A 16,663-nucleotide genomic window follows, 5' to 3' on the forward strand; every position below is an offset into this window, starting at 1 on the left:
CGGCTGTAGGTATTTATTTCAAAAATATGGCCGAGTTATTATACTGCTTGTAATATATCTACTGTGCCACTGCTAACTGCTACTGCTGCTGTCCTCACTTCTAATCTACCAAATCCAATAGGTCCTCGCGATGCTTGAGTAAGTAATTAGACGTTAATATCGTAGGCTCCCTTATAGGCTGGCGTAGGCTATTATAATGATTTAAATTAGGCTATTTTAAGATTTGAATGAATTCTTCGTAATTATTTATAAAATCTTTAATTTTACTTTAATTTATGTATTATATAGGTAGGTATGTAAGTACATTGTTTTATAACCATATTTCTTACATTTATGTGTAACTAGCGGACGCCCGCGACTTCGTCCGCGTGAAAGTCGTTGTTAACCTTCAACTACCACTACCCTACCACTACCCTACCCCTACCCTACCCTACCCCTACCCTACCCTACCCCTACCCTACCCCTACCCTACCCCTACCCTACGCCTACCCTACCCCTACCCTACCCCTACCCTACCCCTACCCTACACTACCCCTACCCTACCCCTACCCTACGCTACCCTACCCCTACCCTACTCATTAAGGCTGCACTTCTATATTTATTCCCCCCGCGAGTCAGGTCGAGCGCGGCAACCGTTACACAAAAATAATCCATATAGCATGAATTAGTATGCACGCGCGATGGCTTAGCGTATTTCTTGTATAACTTTGGTCTTTCTTTACCGATTTTTATGATTCTTTTTTTATTGAATAGGTAATAATGTTACCTTTTTTAGTTAGGGATGAGTAATGAGTGTTATAAACATAAGAGTAGACAAATTTAATTAGAATGCTCCGAACTGCTAAGCTATCGGGAGTTACACGTGCTATTGTGAGTCAACCATAAAAGATAGACATATATATGCTGTTGTGTTTTTATAGATAATTTTAAGGAAAACATTTCCGTCATACATGATTTCTATGTAGCTTTAACCATTAAGGCTGTACACGCGACGGAAGCTTAAAAAATTGAGTAACTTCTCCCGTTTCCTCAACATTTCTCTTCACTGCTCTGCTCCTATTGATCGTAGCGTTATGAAAAGTATACTATAACCTGCCCAGGAGTATGAAGAATAATTGTACCAAGTTTCGTTAAAATCCGTCCAGTAGTTTTTGTTTCTATAAAGAACATCCAGACAGACAGACAGACAGACAGACAAAAATTGTATTGATTGCATTTTTGGTATCAGTATCGATCACTAATCACCCCCTGATAGTTATTTTGGAAATATATTTCATGTACAGAATTGACCTCTCTACAGATTTATTATAAGTAGGTATAGATAGATAAGTATCTACTTAATGATCAATACTAAACTATACTAAATAAACATAAAATTTAAGTGTTTGTCTCGTCTATGAGTTCAAAATAATAATTGTTGTTTACACGATACTAAAACACGAACAACCTTTTTTCTACAATAATTTTTGTCTCTCTGTTTATCTGTTTGTCCGCGTTAATCTCAGGAACTGCTGAACCGAGTTTAGTGGGCCTTACACTAGAAAACAGAGGCTACTTTTTAACCCAAAAAAAATCATAATCCCCGTGGAATTTGCCTGTAGTTCACACGGAAGAAGCAGCGGGCGTCCGCTAGTAATAAAAAAAAATACGAGGAAGTCAATTGTATCACATCTTTTATTATCATAATTTACTTATCAATACCAACCAATAAAATAATCTAACTATCTTTTTCTCTTTTAATAATATCCAACGGGATGCCCAGCGCCATGGTAGCCAAGGCCAGTTAAACCAGCGGATACTCCAAGTCCATCGCCCAACGCACCTTCAGAGACGATGCCAACGTTGCCATTCCCACACTCATACGCCACTGCACCTTGGCCAGTAGCTGGTAGAGGACCTTCCACTGTCACAACTCCCAAGAACGGCAGTTTCCCTGTTACAGCCAAGGGTCCTTCGACTGCCAAGTTATCTGAGTGCACCTTTAAGCCAGTTGGGCCGGCTGCAGAGTAACTGGTGACTTTGAAGCCGCCGCCGTTGAAAACTGCAGCGTTCTCGGGTATTGGTGGGAGGATTGGCTCAGGGATTGGCGCGTATGGCGTTGTGCGTGGCAAAATATTTGGCATAGGGTCTGGTATTGGGGCGATAGGTTGGAGTGTGTGCGGTCCTCTGCATTGAGCTGATGTTGTCTAGAAAAGATACCTTGATATTTATAACAATATGAATAAAACTTAAAAATAAAAACTGTATTGTAAAAGCTCTTGGCTACAATCTCACCTGATGGTATGTTTTGATGCAATCTAAGATGGACGCAGCTAACTTGTTAGGAATAGGATGAAAATCCACCATTTCGGTTTCTACACGACATCGTACCGGAACGCTAAATTGCTTGGCGGTATTTCTTTGCCGGTAGGGTGGTACTTAACTAGCCCGACTTACCCTGCACAATTACAAATACAATTACATAGGCTCAGCCGGGGGTCGAACCCAGAACCTTCGTCTTGTAATTCCACCGCGCACACCACTGAGTCACTGAGGCCATTATTCTTTCTTCTAAGAAATTTCCAGGGAAGTGTTTCATTCCCGTGCCTCGGAGACTAAGCTGTCTCAGATATTATAATTAACATCTACTAGAGGTCGAGAAAATAGTATTATCACCATTAGCCCGCCAACCCGCATTAGAGTAGCAATGTGGGTCTACTCTCTATATCCCTTCTCTTATAGGATAACAAGGGTAGCCTGATTATGTACTGAATAAAATAGGCTGGTAATGATGAAGAAATAATTTTCATTCATCATCATCATCATCATCATATCAGCCGATGGACGTCCACTGCAGGACATAGGCCTTTTGTAGGGACTTCCAAACATCATGATACTGAGCCGCCGGCATCCCTGCGACTCGCTTGATGACGTCGGTCCACCTAGTGGGTCTTAATAATGGATCGTAAAAAATATTGATATTAATAGGTATAAATATATAAATAGATTACCTGCAGAAATAATGCTGATACACAAATTGTTATAAAAGCAACCACCATTTTGAATTTGTAATGTAAGCAAATGAGCTCAATTTAATAATTTCTGATGACTGTATGATTTTTTATTGATGAAGACGTAGTTTTTATACCTTGCATTGGCGTAATAACTGTGTTATTATGTAAAATTGATAATTAATCGTTTTGTAATATTGATATTTCTTTCGATAAGCAATGATTTGCTATAAGTAACTAATGAACAAATCGTCTGTCTTCAAGATATCTACTTGACTGAATCTTGCTTATAGTCGGTCGCCGCGCCCCTACGTATCCGGGGACATCTAAAATCTTGTATTGCGTAACTAAACGCACGGTGTTCGGATACGTCAAAAATATTGCATCCGACTATACCCTGATTTGACTACATGTCCCACAATCGAATCGATCGATATATTTTACTAACAGAAATATTTTAACAGAACCCCGAGGTATCCTACCTTTCTCGGAATATGGGGATAAAATATAAGAAGCCTATGTTACTCCCTGATAATGTAGCTTTCCATTGGTGAATTTTTCAAATCGGTCCAGTAGTTTCCTCCTCCTCCCTCCTCATTTTTATATCATATATTCAGAGTCTCTCTCAGAATGAATGGGGTTAGGCCAATAGCACCACACTGGGCCCAATTGACGGACTTCACACACGCAGAGAAATAAGAAAATCGTCAGGTATGTAGGTTTACTCACGATGTTTGTCCTTCACCGTTTGTGACACGTGATATTTAATTGCTTAAAATGCATACAACTGAAAAGATGGAGATGCATGAACCGGACCGGATTCGAACCTGCGCCCTCCGGAATCGAAGACAGAGTTTCAGAACCAGTGCAAACAAAATAAACGATCAAATCTTTCCTCTTTATAATATTAGTATAGGCGTGAAGATTTGCTACCTACTCGTACTCGTAAAATTAACCCTGTATATATACTAGGGGTTAAAAATAAGTAAAGAATAATTGTTTAAGAAAATTTAATATTTACTAAACATAAATTACTTGAATAGGTATGTACATAAAAGAAAATTGCCTAAATACTAAAATTTTCTTCAAGTCTTCTTAAATGGTCGACATTTGACTCCTGACTGGGATTGAAACTTAAAATATTATTTTTATAAACATCCAAACTTCTTTGAGCGGTCGCCATATTGGAATAGACTTCCCTGGGCACAGAGGATAGACGAGTTTGGGCGGGAACTTTTGGAACACGTTCGATATTCAAAAATGCGCGCTCGTTCGGATACGTGGGCGGTATTAAAAATGGAACATCCGGTTTTGGTATGTTTCTAAACATGCTTCGTTCAACAATTTGACTCTGTGGTGGTACATTGGCGATGTGGTTTAGGGACTTTGCCCATTGCTGTTGCTGAGTAGGTTGCAATCTGTTCGGGTAATTGAATATCCATAGTCTATCTCCCACGAACATGGGTCTTGGCGTTATAATGCCTAGACTGTTATAGTATTGTTGTGCTAGTATTTCCACGTCGTTGGTATATTTTCGCTTCCACTTCGTGCGGCGATTTTGGAACCAAATTTTGATCTGAAACAAGATATTATATTTTTCAACATTTAAGTGCAATCCTATACTTATAAATCCTACGGCCCCCCTATCCTTAAGTAAACTGCCGTGGGTATGTATTAATCAAAGTCAATTTAAAAAGCGTGGATTGTGTGCTCGTTTTTGCAACCGACTTCAAAAAAGGAGGAGGTTCTCAATTCGACGCATATTTTTTTTTTTAAATGTTTGTTACCTCATAACTTCGTCATTTCGTCAGTGACCGTCAAATTTTGAAACAGGGCAACACACGTCCAACGTACGTCCAAGGCACGCTAGGTCACTGACGTGACCTATCGCTAACGAATGGCATGCATCCCCATACATTTTTTAGCTTTCGAAGCTGTTCCTAACTAGTTAGCACACTAGTTAACACGACATCGTACTGGAACGCTAAATCGCTTGGCGGTACGTCTTTATCGGTAGGGTGGTAACTAGCCATGAGCGAAGCTTCCGACCAGCCAGACCTGGACCAATTAGGAAAACCTCAATCGGTCTAGCCGGGGGTCGAACTCAGGACCTCCGTCTTGTAAGTCCACTACGCCACGGAGGCCGTCTCCGAACTTTACCTGTGTCTCTGTAAGTCTGAGCTGCCTCGCCAGCCGACCTCGTGCGGCCACTGACAGGTATCTGTTCTTCTCAAACTCGGCTTCTAAACTTTTGATCTGCTGCGCGCTGAATGCTGTCCGCGCCCTTTTGCCACGAGAACTGCATGAGCCTGCAAGTTATGATGGGCTTTTTATTAGTTGTAATAATTAACTAGCCTCGTAAGTGTCAATAAGGCTTGATACTTACGGGGCAGTGGTATTTACAGGCGTGCCTGTAATTCTCCCATCAAATTTAGACTCAAACGCAAAAAAAAGACCAGTATGGCGCCCAAATTCACAAGCAAAATTGTCTGTCATATTTTGATGGAGAGACGAGGTAAACACACATATCGAAAATATATAATGCCAAAATAATATATTGTGTTCTTACGCTACACACTGCTTGCTATACATTTGTTCCGCAATACACACGTGTATTTTATACACTGTAAAACACATTGCTTCGTCTATTATTACCGTAGATTTAAGACCTAGTTCGGACTATTTTAGTATTTTAGCCGAGTACGAACAATTTTTGACGTTTATCGCCCAAAAATTGTTCGTACTCGACTAAAATCCTTACTTAGTCATAGGTAGGTACATGATCGAAGTCCAAGTTCTGAAGCACAAAAAACAATGAAGATAAAAACGTCAGAAGCTCCGTCTAACCTTCGTTCCTACGATTTAAAAAGTTAATGTGACGTTTATTTTCGCGCGCTCATTAGCGCGGGAAACTCTCCAAGATGGCGCATCCGACGCGTTGATATATTGCCTCTAATTATTCACGGTCCTAAGGTGTTTATTGAAAATAGTTGTCAGGTGGCGAAGGGCTGCGTCCGCCTCGATTGTTACGACTTCCGTATTTTAACTAGGAGGTTAATTGTTTAAGTTCTATAATTTTTTTTTTCTATTTTTAGGGTTCCGTGCTTACCTCAAAAAGACAAAACGGAGCCCTGAAAGGATCACGGATTTTTTTTAAAGAATATTTGTTATACATTTTAAATATGACCAATGAGATCGAACCATTAACTCTCAGTGAGGGGTGTGGCCTATTTACCACGGAGTTATATTATGATGTAGGTATAAACTTACATCATAATTATATATAATCAAAAATCTGTTTATCGATTTATGACAATGAATAACTTGAACTCACCCTTCGGTAGGCGAGACTCGCACTTGTCCCATTTTTTGATCTTTTTTTATTTCACTTTTTAATGATTACTCGATATTAAAATCGAATTAAAAAAAATATTTTATAATTCTCTATCTTATATTTTTAGTTTTGTGAACAGTTTTAAAATATTTAAAAATATAAGACGCCATTTTTCTTGACTAATACTGAAAGTTACTGATGCGACGCTTCGTGTCGTACTGACTCGAGAATGTATTCGGATTTGCATTTGGCAGGTAAGTAAAACAAAATTCATCTAAATCAGATCTGCGGTTTGGAAAACGTAACAGACAGAAAGACTTAGGAAGAAAAGAGATCAGTGAAAACAATATTTTTCACTGATCTCTTTTCTTCCTAAGTCTTTCTGTCTGTGTGATGTCTGTCTAATTAATATTATATTCTGTAGAAGAATTTAGTCCAGTAGTCAAAAAAAAGCTATTAATATAACTAAAACTTCAATAGAACTGAAAATAAATACATTAGCTGCTAAAATTAACCCCATCCGTTCAAAAGAAAATAAAAACACGTTTAAAAACTACAGAACACTGGTAAAGCAATTAATGTCAAAGAATCGTCACTTGTCAACAACTAACAAGTTTTTTCGCGCCATTGTAAGCCACGGCCATGCTAAACACATATTTAAAAAGCACATTGAAACTTTTTAAAACACCAGCGTTAAGTTCGAAATTCAAATGCGCGCGAGTTCGACATTCGAAACAATAAAATTGTCGATGACCGCTTGACACACGCGCGTTCGTTCAAAAACCCGTTTGGTTTCAGTAATAGAATTTTACAGCTTTTTAATGATCTCCCAACCGCTTATATTTCAGACGGGGAGTTTCTTTTCATCTTTTCGTTTTTTTTTCAACCGGTGAATAATTACCGAGTAGAGAGATTTAGCTAACAAGAGTCGGGATGGCACGGAGATTTATCTTTTCGTAACAAATTTAGAAAATGAGACATCAGTTGCGTTCGGGAATCGTTTTATTTGTCGCTGGAATGGTACGTCATGGAAGCAATTCAAACGGCTAATTTGAAGCGCAGCGTGGATATCGTGTTTTCAATAAGACGACTACGACACGACTCCGATATTATTTAAACTTGATATTAGTTGTTTATATCGAAATTCAAAACAATTTTTTTATGATTGTTACATAGATTAATCAAAATAGGCAGATGGAGCGCACGGAACACGATGATGTCGTAGCGGTTCCAAACACAAAATTCAAAAACGAATACATTCTAGAGTCAGTATGACACGAAGCGTCGCATCAATAATTTTCAATATTATGCAAGAAAAATAGCGTGTTATGTTTTTAAATATGTATTTTAAAAACTGTTCACAAAAACTAAAGAAATTAGAAGGAGTATTTTTTTATGATATTGATTATTATATTAATTTACGTAATTGTTGTTTAAGTTAAATTTTGAAATAAAAATTATAAAAAAAGGTTGTACATATGCGGATGTCAAGGACGTGACGTTTGTTTTTTTTTTATGGGTTTAACGGATTTACCACGCTTCGAAATATTTTTTATTCCTATCTATCTTACGAGTAGACTGTTACATCATATAAAGGAAGTTAGGGAAGATGACAACTAAATCTAAATGCTACCTTTAATCAAAATAAACAATTAAACATACAATTGAAACACGATAATTTACAGTTATTCTCTAATCGCATCATATCGTGTAGTGTAAAAAAGTATAATTCAGTTACTTTGCTGTTGGCAGATTGTAAATAATTTAGCGCGCAAAATTTTCAGGTTGCTACATAATTTGTGCCGTTATTAAGAGAATTTTAAAGCCATTCGATTTTATTAACTAGCGCTAAGAATTTTAAAGCGTTTAAATTTTTTAAATGTGTCAACGGACTATTTATTGCCACTTAGTGTTACTAAACTATAAGATTACCCATCTACTATTTTTTTGATCGACGCCTACGGCATTATCTTATTTATTTATTTATTATTCTCATGTTATTAGATTTCTTTTGATGAACTCTTTTTTAAGTAAAAAGTTTTGGGTAAATATAAGTCCTATTGTTGTACGAGTATTAACAACACATAATGCAAGATCGTTATTGAAGCGATAGCTTCAGGGAACTGGGAAGGAAAACCGCTTCGTAACGTAACGCGTTACGGCGCCACTCTGTTATCACTTTTGCCGCGCGTGCCGAGACGCATATATTTATTGTATTTAGTGTTATAATTTAAATTTAAACAATACGATTTTTTTTAAGGTAGGTTATACGTCAAGTTTTCGCTAGTTTATATTTAATTTTGATGAAAAACTTCATTCCTTGGGTGGAACTTCTGACCGCGTCTTTTTTCTATTGTTTACCTACTATTCTTCCTGAACGATTAATTTCTTAACACAATTTTTTTTTTTCAAATCAGACTTCCGGAGATTGGAGCGTTCAAACAGACAGACATCAATAAACTCCGCCGTATTATATTTGGACCGATGGAGGTACATAAACTCCGTGTTCTACTCATTTTGTTATTTTGTTATTATGCCTAAAGGTACGTAGATACGCAAATTGTTAACGAAAGAAATACATTCAAACATCACCTTTACAATAAAAAATAAATATCCGCAAATGCGAAATTTAAGAAGCGCCAACAACATAATTTTACGCCCACCAAGAACTAATTATGGTAAACGAAATGTTACTTATGAAAGTGATCAATTATATAACAAGCTTCCAAAATGCATTAAAGATTGCAAAAGTATTATCCTGTTTAAAAAACTCCTGAAAGCCCATTTAAACTAATTATTATAAATTAAAAAAAAAACTATATCACAGTGCCGCATCTAGTCGCACATTACTCTCTGGTAATATCGACCGGCCGCTGTTGGTATTTTTTTTCAATGACTACCTACAAATAGTCATTAAAATTGAATTATTATGTATTTCTGTTTATCACGTTATAATTCTTACTGTATATTTGTTTATATATTATTGTTTATAGTTTATTTGTTAGCACTACTATTAGTACAACGTTTTACTATTCTTGTACGCTCAAACTGAAATGTACTAGCCTGTAAGTTTCACATAAGTGAATTAGTTAATTCTTAGTGAAATAATAAATATTTTAAACCCAAAGGTACAAAGAACGAACTTTATTTACAGACTAGCCGATACCACGCAATTTCACCCAAGTAGTCCCCGTTCCCGAGAGAATACGGGAATAAAATATAGGCTTGGCACCTCCTTCAAAGTGATCATCATCATAATCATCATTAACAACTCATATTGGGCTCACCGTTGAGCACGAGTCTCCTCAGAATGAGAGGTTAGGCCTTAGTCCACCACGCGGCTCCAATGCGGATTGGCAGACTTCACACACGTAGCGAACTAAGATAATTCTCTGGCATACAGGTTTCCTCACGATGTTTTTCCTTCACCGTCTGAGACACGTGATATTCAATTTCTTAAAATGCACATAACTGAAAACTTGAAGTTGCATGCCCCGGACCGGATTCAAAGTGTGTGGAAAATATTTTAATGTTATTTTTCCCTTTTTGGTTTCGTGGGTAGGTTAATGTTTTGAAGTCGGTAAAATAAAAAGAAAAAAAAATAAAAAGAAAAATGTCTCACACTGTTTAGTAGCGACTCCTTTGTATATTCCCTCCACGTTTATTAGAAAATAAAAAATGTCATAGACAAAACTAAATTGGCGCCTAAAAAAACAATATGGCGTCGTTTCATTAGCAACGCGTTGAATCAATGAGCCGCGAAGGCGCGAACTCGCAAGCTAAGCTTACAGCTTTTTTATCTATTTTTAAATGAATTATAGCGCTTCGTGTTGCATACGCTCGTCTTACGGTGATTAATCTGTAAAACTATCTTCTGTAGTCGTTTTTCTGATAAAGATGTTGAAAAATTATCAAAGGGTATCCTCTGCTACACGTTTTAATTTTTTTAGAGACATCCGTTCGGAGGATTTATGATATGTTTTTTTTAATTAAAAGTTTACACAGAAGTGTATGGTCATAATCATCATTATCAGCCGATAGACGTCTACTCCAGGAGTGGACGTCCATCGGATTTTGCCGCCCCTACTGGGCCTCGACTGGACCTCTGAAATTCGCACTCATTATTATTAGTTTCTTTGTATTCTGAGAATAAAATTGCAACTTTAAGATAATATCTGCTCTATCGTCTAATTTTTGGGCCAAAGGCAAATGACCACCGGCCTATACAACGTCGGCCTAAACAACCCAGGTATGTCTCCGTATAAAAGTATAATATGGAGTAATAATATGATCTATAAATAATGATCTGGTAAATGATTGTCTATTAATAAAAGACTCTTGCTCAAAAACACTGTCATATTACCACTCCACAGCGGGGCTAAACAAGCATTTCAACCTCTAGGGGCTAAAGTCATTTTGTTTTTTAATTCTTGTCTGTTATGAGGAGGTTTTATTCGAAAATAGAATCATTATAGGTAAGGCCCTGATTGTTTTAAAAAATAAATAAAATACTTTAAATTTAAATGAAATTGTTACTGTTGTCTTCATCTAGTAAGAATGGTGATCCTAATTTAGAGATGGATAAAATTTTCAATCTGTTACCATCAAAGTCGAGACGCATTTATGATATGCATTTTTGTGTTTAAATCTATGTATCTAAGGTTTAAATACATAATATGTAGCTAACCCTTTTGAACGTCACTGATTTGAAGGATAGAAATCGGTTCATTTGTGCTTAACGCTATTGATTTTTTTTTTGGTAAAATAGAGATTTTAATTTGTTTTTATTTTTACAATATTTTTTCAACAACTTTCGTCAGATCGATCGCTATGACGCGGTAACATTTGTAGATTTTATCCAGAAATGTCAAATTTTGAAATTTTCAAAAAAATGCTATTTTTCATATTAAATTGCAGGCTAGCTCAATGACTACTCCTGTTGTACGAGTGTGTTCCTAATTAACACTGTGTTATATTTTGTTGAAAGACGACACCAATTAGCCCATTGTCTGGGCAGACCGAAAATTAAGAACCGACGGAATATTTCGTCGTGGAAATTAACAACTTGCGTAGGTGCGTTCAAGATTATTTTTGTTTGCAAAAACTACTGTTAAAAGAACTACTAGCAGAGGTGTAGCTACTGCCGTATCAATCGTATCAATGATACGGGGCCCTAGGGGCCCCTTGCCTGAAAATAGAAAATATACCTAATAAATATACCCCCTTTGGTAATATCTATACTAATATAATAAAGCTGAAGGGTTTGTTTGTTTGTTTGTTTGTTTGTTTGTTTGTTTGTTTGTTTGTTTGTTTGTTTGATTGAACGCGCTAATCTCAGGAACTACTGGTCCGATTTGAAAAATTCTTTCTGTGTTAGATAGCTTACTTTTCGAGGAAGGCTATAGGCTATATATTATCCCCATATTCCTACGGGAACGGGAACCACGCGGGTAAAACCGCGCGGCGTCAGCTAGTCTGAAAATAGTCATTTAAAAAACATGCCTATAGAGTATCACCACAGTAAAAACAAATTATTTTTTACTGTGGTTTCACTTGTCAAAAATAAATGTTATTTTTATTGTTGTTGCCAAAAATATAAAAAGCATTATTTTCACTCAAAAAATTGCAACATCCTACATTGGTTAAGTCTTGAACATATGTTTTCTGTGGTTAAGTCATTGTCATATTTATTTTAAGCAAGCATTTTTGTATGTTTTTTTTGTGAGAATCTTTACCCTGGGCCCCCCAACTAATTTTGATACAGGACCACTCAAAGTCACGCTACGCCACTGACTTCTAGTATATATGCTTATTTCGGACACTTTGCTGCAAGCTGCTTTTACCGGCTTTTTTATTCTGACGGATCGTGACCACGATCCATGCAACTGGGTCGAAATATCGACAATAAAAATCTCGTCGTTTTATCGTGGTATGTACCCGTTTAAATAACATTCATAGTATTATTCTATTCATATATTATTCATATATATTATTCATTCTTCATCATGATATTTGACAACCTACCGCCAGGTTCTATTTAATATTTAGATGAAGTCAAAGATACAAAAGAATTTAAAAACCATTTAATAATATAACCTGCCTACTTCTTTATCCAGCTTTGTTATTTTGACTTTGTAGTTCTATTTTTTTTTTAATTCTGATATCTTACCATACCAATGAATTTTTAGATCCCATGATAGAATGCCTTAAAGGTACTGTATTTAGCATTTAGCATCGCTGTTTCTGTTGAGAGAATATGGTTGCCGAAGCAATTACAGGCACTTTAGGCTTAACACCTACGGCTACGCTTCTATGAGAGTTTTTTAAATTGTATTTAAATTAGGAGTAGGTATGCTAATAGTAAAGCAATTCTGTAAAAGTAACAGGGTATCTGTGATCATTACTTTCGGAGCTACAGCGATTTAAAGGGTCAGATTTGCGGCGCTGCAGCGGTTCCCTGGAATACGCCCCATACAAAATGGTACGATTTAATTACGTCGTAGGCCATAATAATCGCTAGATTTGTGTGGGCGTTCAAACAAAATTACTAATATCTTTGTTATATGTGCGTTTAAAGTTAAAATATTGAAAAATGTCACATTTAATGTAAGGAAGCTAAAGTTGTATGAATTTTCACTATTTTAATTACGATAAAAGATTTTTTAATAGATTTTGACATTTTATAATCTTATTTATTTTGCAGATATTTAGACAATCTTCGCTTTTTATGTATAAATTAGATAACATTGACCTTATTTACCCGAATGTATTCTAAAAATCAAAATATTCAAACCTAGTTATCATCCCAATTGCTGCAATGTAGAATCGTTTCTAGAGAACGTGTCATGTTTTTAGGATATGGTGGGTCATCTGCCTTTTTTCGTAATTTATGAGTAGGTAGATATATAAATTAAACCATTATTGGCAGTCGGGTAAAAAACTTTCGGCGATGCCTCGAACTTTGACTCTTCGCTGCTTACAATCTACCTAATCAGATTTTCTGCCAAAGTATCTACAACTATTAAATCGTCATTATCATCCCATATGCGGCTCACTGCTGAGCTCAAGTCTTCTCTCAGAATAAGAGGGTTTAGACCATTAGCCCACCACGCTAGCCCAATGCGGATTAGCTGACAAGTATCAAATATTTATAACTTTTTTAAATAGACTACCTGATGGATAATCAACTGGTTTAGCTTCAAGGAACTCCTGCGCATCTCCTGCCGTGGAACTCTCCACATCTAGCTGCTCTGAACAACTGCTGCCTCCGTCTTCTTCATCATCATGTTCTTTATAAGTCAAATAAGACGTTGAAGCTTCAGTATTATCACTAACAAACTTGTCAGCTAACAAACTGTCTATTGAAAATGGTAATTTAGTTAGTTCAGCTTTGTCTGTTTTACTTTCTTTTTCTATTTCCATATCAACTGATTCTGATTTAAGTTCATCCATTGTTAGTTTATTTATTATTTGATATAATTGTCTTTAAATCAGCTATGAAAGTATTGTAATCAAATTAAGTTCAACAATATTTAAAATTAAGTTCAATATTAACAGTTTTTTTAAGTAGGTTCAATATAGTAAAATATCATTGCCGTGGTTTCGGATTAAGCCTAGTTATAACTCGTATTTAATTATTCTCACGTAAAAAAATTTAGTTCACTCACACTAAATATAGTTTAGTAGATTTTCTATAACAAACATTTGATTTCAAAATTTAATTTTTTTTTACAAAGTATTATGCACTTCTACGGCAAACTTTTCATCGGATTTCCTCAAAAGTTGAAACAGGACTTCACCGAATAAAGCGCGTATTTACACAACGTCTTCACCATTGGAACTGAAGATCTTTAAGACCTCATTAGAGTCATTTTTTCTTAATCACCATCCCACATTTCGCGCGCGACAATAATTTAAACTAATACGAAAGCTAACGACGCGTTTTTATCAAATTGGTATACGAAATCGACTGAGTTCGTAACGTTAACTGAACTACTGAAACAACAAACCTGAAATTTAACAACCCTTATGTTTATTCAAAATAGAGTTCAGAATCCACTACCTTGTATACATCTGGCAATGATTCAGTTTCAAATGAAGATGGAAAAGATCGACTAATGGGCGTAAGAGTGGATGACAAAATTGTATGCCGCATTTAAGAGAAGAACAATCAAAATTCTACTCTATTCATATTGTATTGGACTTGATTTTAGATTGTAATGATTTAAACGATGCAAATAGCTCTCAAGAGTCTGTCTCGAAGATATAATTAGCCATAAACCAATGGGGAGGAGGTAGGCGTGGCGGATGCGCAAACGCATGTCCCTCGGTATATCAAATTGAAATTTATTTAAGGATCACAGTGAGATATGCCCGAGTCCATTAATTGTGATAATTATATTGTTAGTCGGCTTAATTGGACGCGTCGCGCGGTTCAGATTTTCTAGTTTGTGGCCTTTAATGATCGTATTGAGTGAGCTTAAACGCGTAAGAGTCGTAACAACTAATTGGGTTTGAGTTTGATTTGTGTTTGAGTTTATATTGTCGCTTCTTAGTTTGTTGTTGTTTAGATTTATTGATGTTAGGTGCTATCTCTGTTTGAAGATGTTTGCATATATCGATTCAGACATTTTGACTAGTCTATAGGATTTATTGTGGGTAGCCTAGTAAAGATCTGTTTGACAGCACTCGTCTGGAGATTTATTTTTTCTGCAACAGCATTGTTTGGATGTGATATGTATGTTACGAATGACATTATCGGCTCATGAAGCTCAATAAATCAAGTTTACTGGCTCTATTAGAGGCGATAGCTTTCTACCTAATAATGGTTTTCCGATCAAGTTTTATCCTACTATTAAGCACTAAATTTAAATTTTCCCTGTGTTGTATTTTTGGTAGTCTACTATGAATTTTTAATCACACTAACTTTTCGTTGACTACAAGTTAGATTCCTTGTGGATTGAAATAACAAATTGCGTACTGTTCTTTAGCCTTATAAAAAAATATAAAAATATGACAAATATTTTTAAATTCCCATTCTCCACCAACTAGTCGGGAAAGACTATGTTAGGAGTGGGTACTACAATAATCTGATGGAGCGGGGATCGAACCACTGCCCCTCGGTAATGATTTCGATCGCTTTACCATTAAGCTATTGAGGCTATAAAGAAAACTTGCTTTTTAAACATGAATAGTTTAAAAAACTAAAAAACACGCTTGATACCCATATCATGGGGATGCATTTCAAATAGACTGTCTGCCACCTTGGACGTCCGCCATTTTGAATTTAAGTCACGTGATGATTTTTTTCGTATTCCTGACAGCAAACCCTTTCATTTGATATCCATATCATGAGGGTGGATTTCAAACAGCCAGTCCGTCGTCTTGGGGAGGCCGCCATATTGGATTTGTAATGACGTTTCTTAGCTAGACATGTATTGTCATCAGAACTCAGAGCGTGTGCAAAATTTCATCCTAATCGAAGACCGGGAAGTGGGTCAAATTAAGATTCCAAGATTTTCTTACATAAAAAAGAGCAACTAGTTAATTTTCTTCTCTAAAGAATCTAAACCGTGGTACAGTCACTAGGTAATCGCTGACAGACTACGGGGAACGCGATTGCCTAAGAGAAGTAGGTAAACATACACTAGATTTCTCACCCACCTCATATAATATACAGGTAGTAGGGAAAACGGAAGGTGGGGGGACATTCCATAACTTTGCAGTGCTAATTGAGACCTCGGCTCTACCATGACCATTTTTTTACCTATCAGCGGCTATGAGTCCTTACAGGCCGATTCCCGCCGGGTAACCTTTAAAAAATCCATACTCATTATTGTAATGAATATGTACATAAGTATGAGAAACCGGAATTTGGATCAAGTGGTATGAATTTCCTTTTCTTTGGGACGGCTTGCCTTCGTTAAAACTCCATCCTTCGCCAGTACCTATGCATTTCTCTATTTCTTTTTGAAATATTTTCTTGTTTCGTCCTTTTTATATCCCTTTTTATGTAGTCGGGATATAGCTTTTAAGCTTTTAGACACACTAGTGCTCGCAAAGACCTTTAATTTGATGCCAAACACGTGATGATTATCTCAATTGAATTTCTTTGAGGTAAGAATCTAAGGTTTTAATTCCGTCATTCAAAATTTTCATAAAATATATCCCTGTCATCCAGACTATTATTTTGAATCTTTTGACGCCTCATTTAGTAAACTCGGTTCAGTAGTTTAAGCCCTACAGTGGAACATACACGCATACATACATACATACATATACAGACTGGCTTCGTCGTAGTCGGTTAAAAAAAAAAAATATCTATGGTAGAAATTATACA

General features: G+C 36.2%; 2 protein-coding genes across 2 annotated transcripts; both read right to left on the reverse strand.

Annotated features, from left to right (window-relative positions):
* Window positions 1–1,736: 1,736 nt before the first annotated feature.
* On the reverse strand, window positions 1,737–3,038 carry LOC112055244 (chorion class B protein M2807-like). Its single transcript, XM_024095267.2, has 2 exons — window positions 2,991–3,038; window positions 1,737–2,186 (listed from the first exon to the last, which is right to left on the reverse strand). The coding sequence occupies exons 1-2, from the start codon at window positions 3,036–3,038 to the stop codon at window positions 1,737–1,739; spliced, it is 498 nt and encodes a 165-aa protein (XP_023951035.2).
* A 969-nt stretch (window positions 3,039–4,007) lies between these two features.
* LOC112055243 (homeobox protein MSH-A) lies at window positions 4,008–14,282 on the reverse strand. The gene is made up of 3 exons (XM_024095266.2): window positions 13,497–14,282; window positions 5,151–5,299; window positions 4,008–4,566 (listed from the first exon to the last, which is right to left on the reverse strand). Exons 1-3 carry the CDS (start codon window positions 13,774–13,776, stop codon window positions 4,057–4,059), a joined length of 939 nt encoding a protein of 312 aa, XP_023951034.2. The 5' UTR covers window positions 13,777–14,282; the 3' UTR covers window positions 4,008–4,056.
* Between the last annotated feature and the right edge of the window lie 2,381 nt (window positions 14,283–16,663).

The sequence above is a fragment of the Bicyclus anynana genome, chromosome 18 (assembly GCF_947172395.1).
Source record: "Bicyclus anynana chromosome 18, ilBicAnyn1.1, whole genome shotgun sequence".
Taxonomy (NCBI): Eukaryota; Metazoa; Arthropoda; class Insecta; order Lepidoptera; family Nymphalidae; genus Bicyclus; species Bicyclus anynana.

Excerpts from the sequence above, each read along its gene's own strand:
- LOC112055243 (XM_024095266.2), bottom strand. The coding sequence starts at position 13,776 with ATGGATGAACTTAAATCAGAATCAGTTGATATGGAAATAGAAAAAGAA. Across the intron at positions 5,300-13,496 it reads ACCAGTTGATTATCCATCAG|GCTCATGCAGTTCTCGTGGC; the intron begins GTAGTCTATTTA and ends CATAACTTGCAG. Across the intron at positions 4,567-5,150 it reads TCAGACTTACAGAGACACAG|ATCAAAATTTGGTTCCAAAA; the intron begins GTAAAGTTCGGA and ends ATCTTGTTTCAG.
- LOC112055244 (XM_024095267.2), bottom strand. The coding sequence starts at position 3,038 with ATGGTGGTTGCTTTTATAACAATTTGTGTATCAGCATTATTTCTGCAG. Across the intron at positions 2,187-2,990 it reads TATCAGCATTATTTCTGCAG|ACAACATCAGCTCAATGCAG; the intron begins GTAATCTATTTA and ends TATCTTTTCTAG.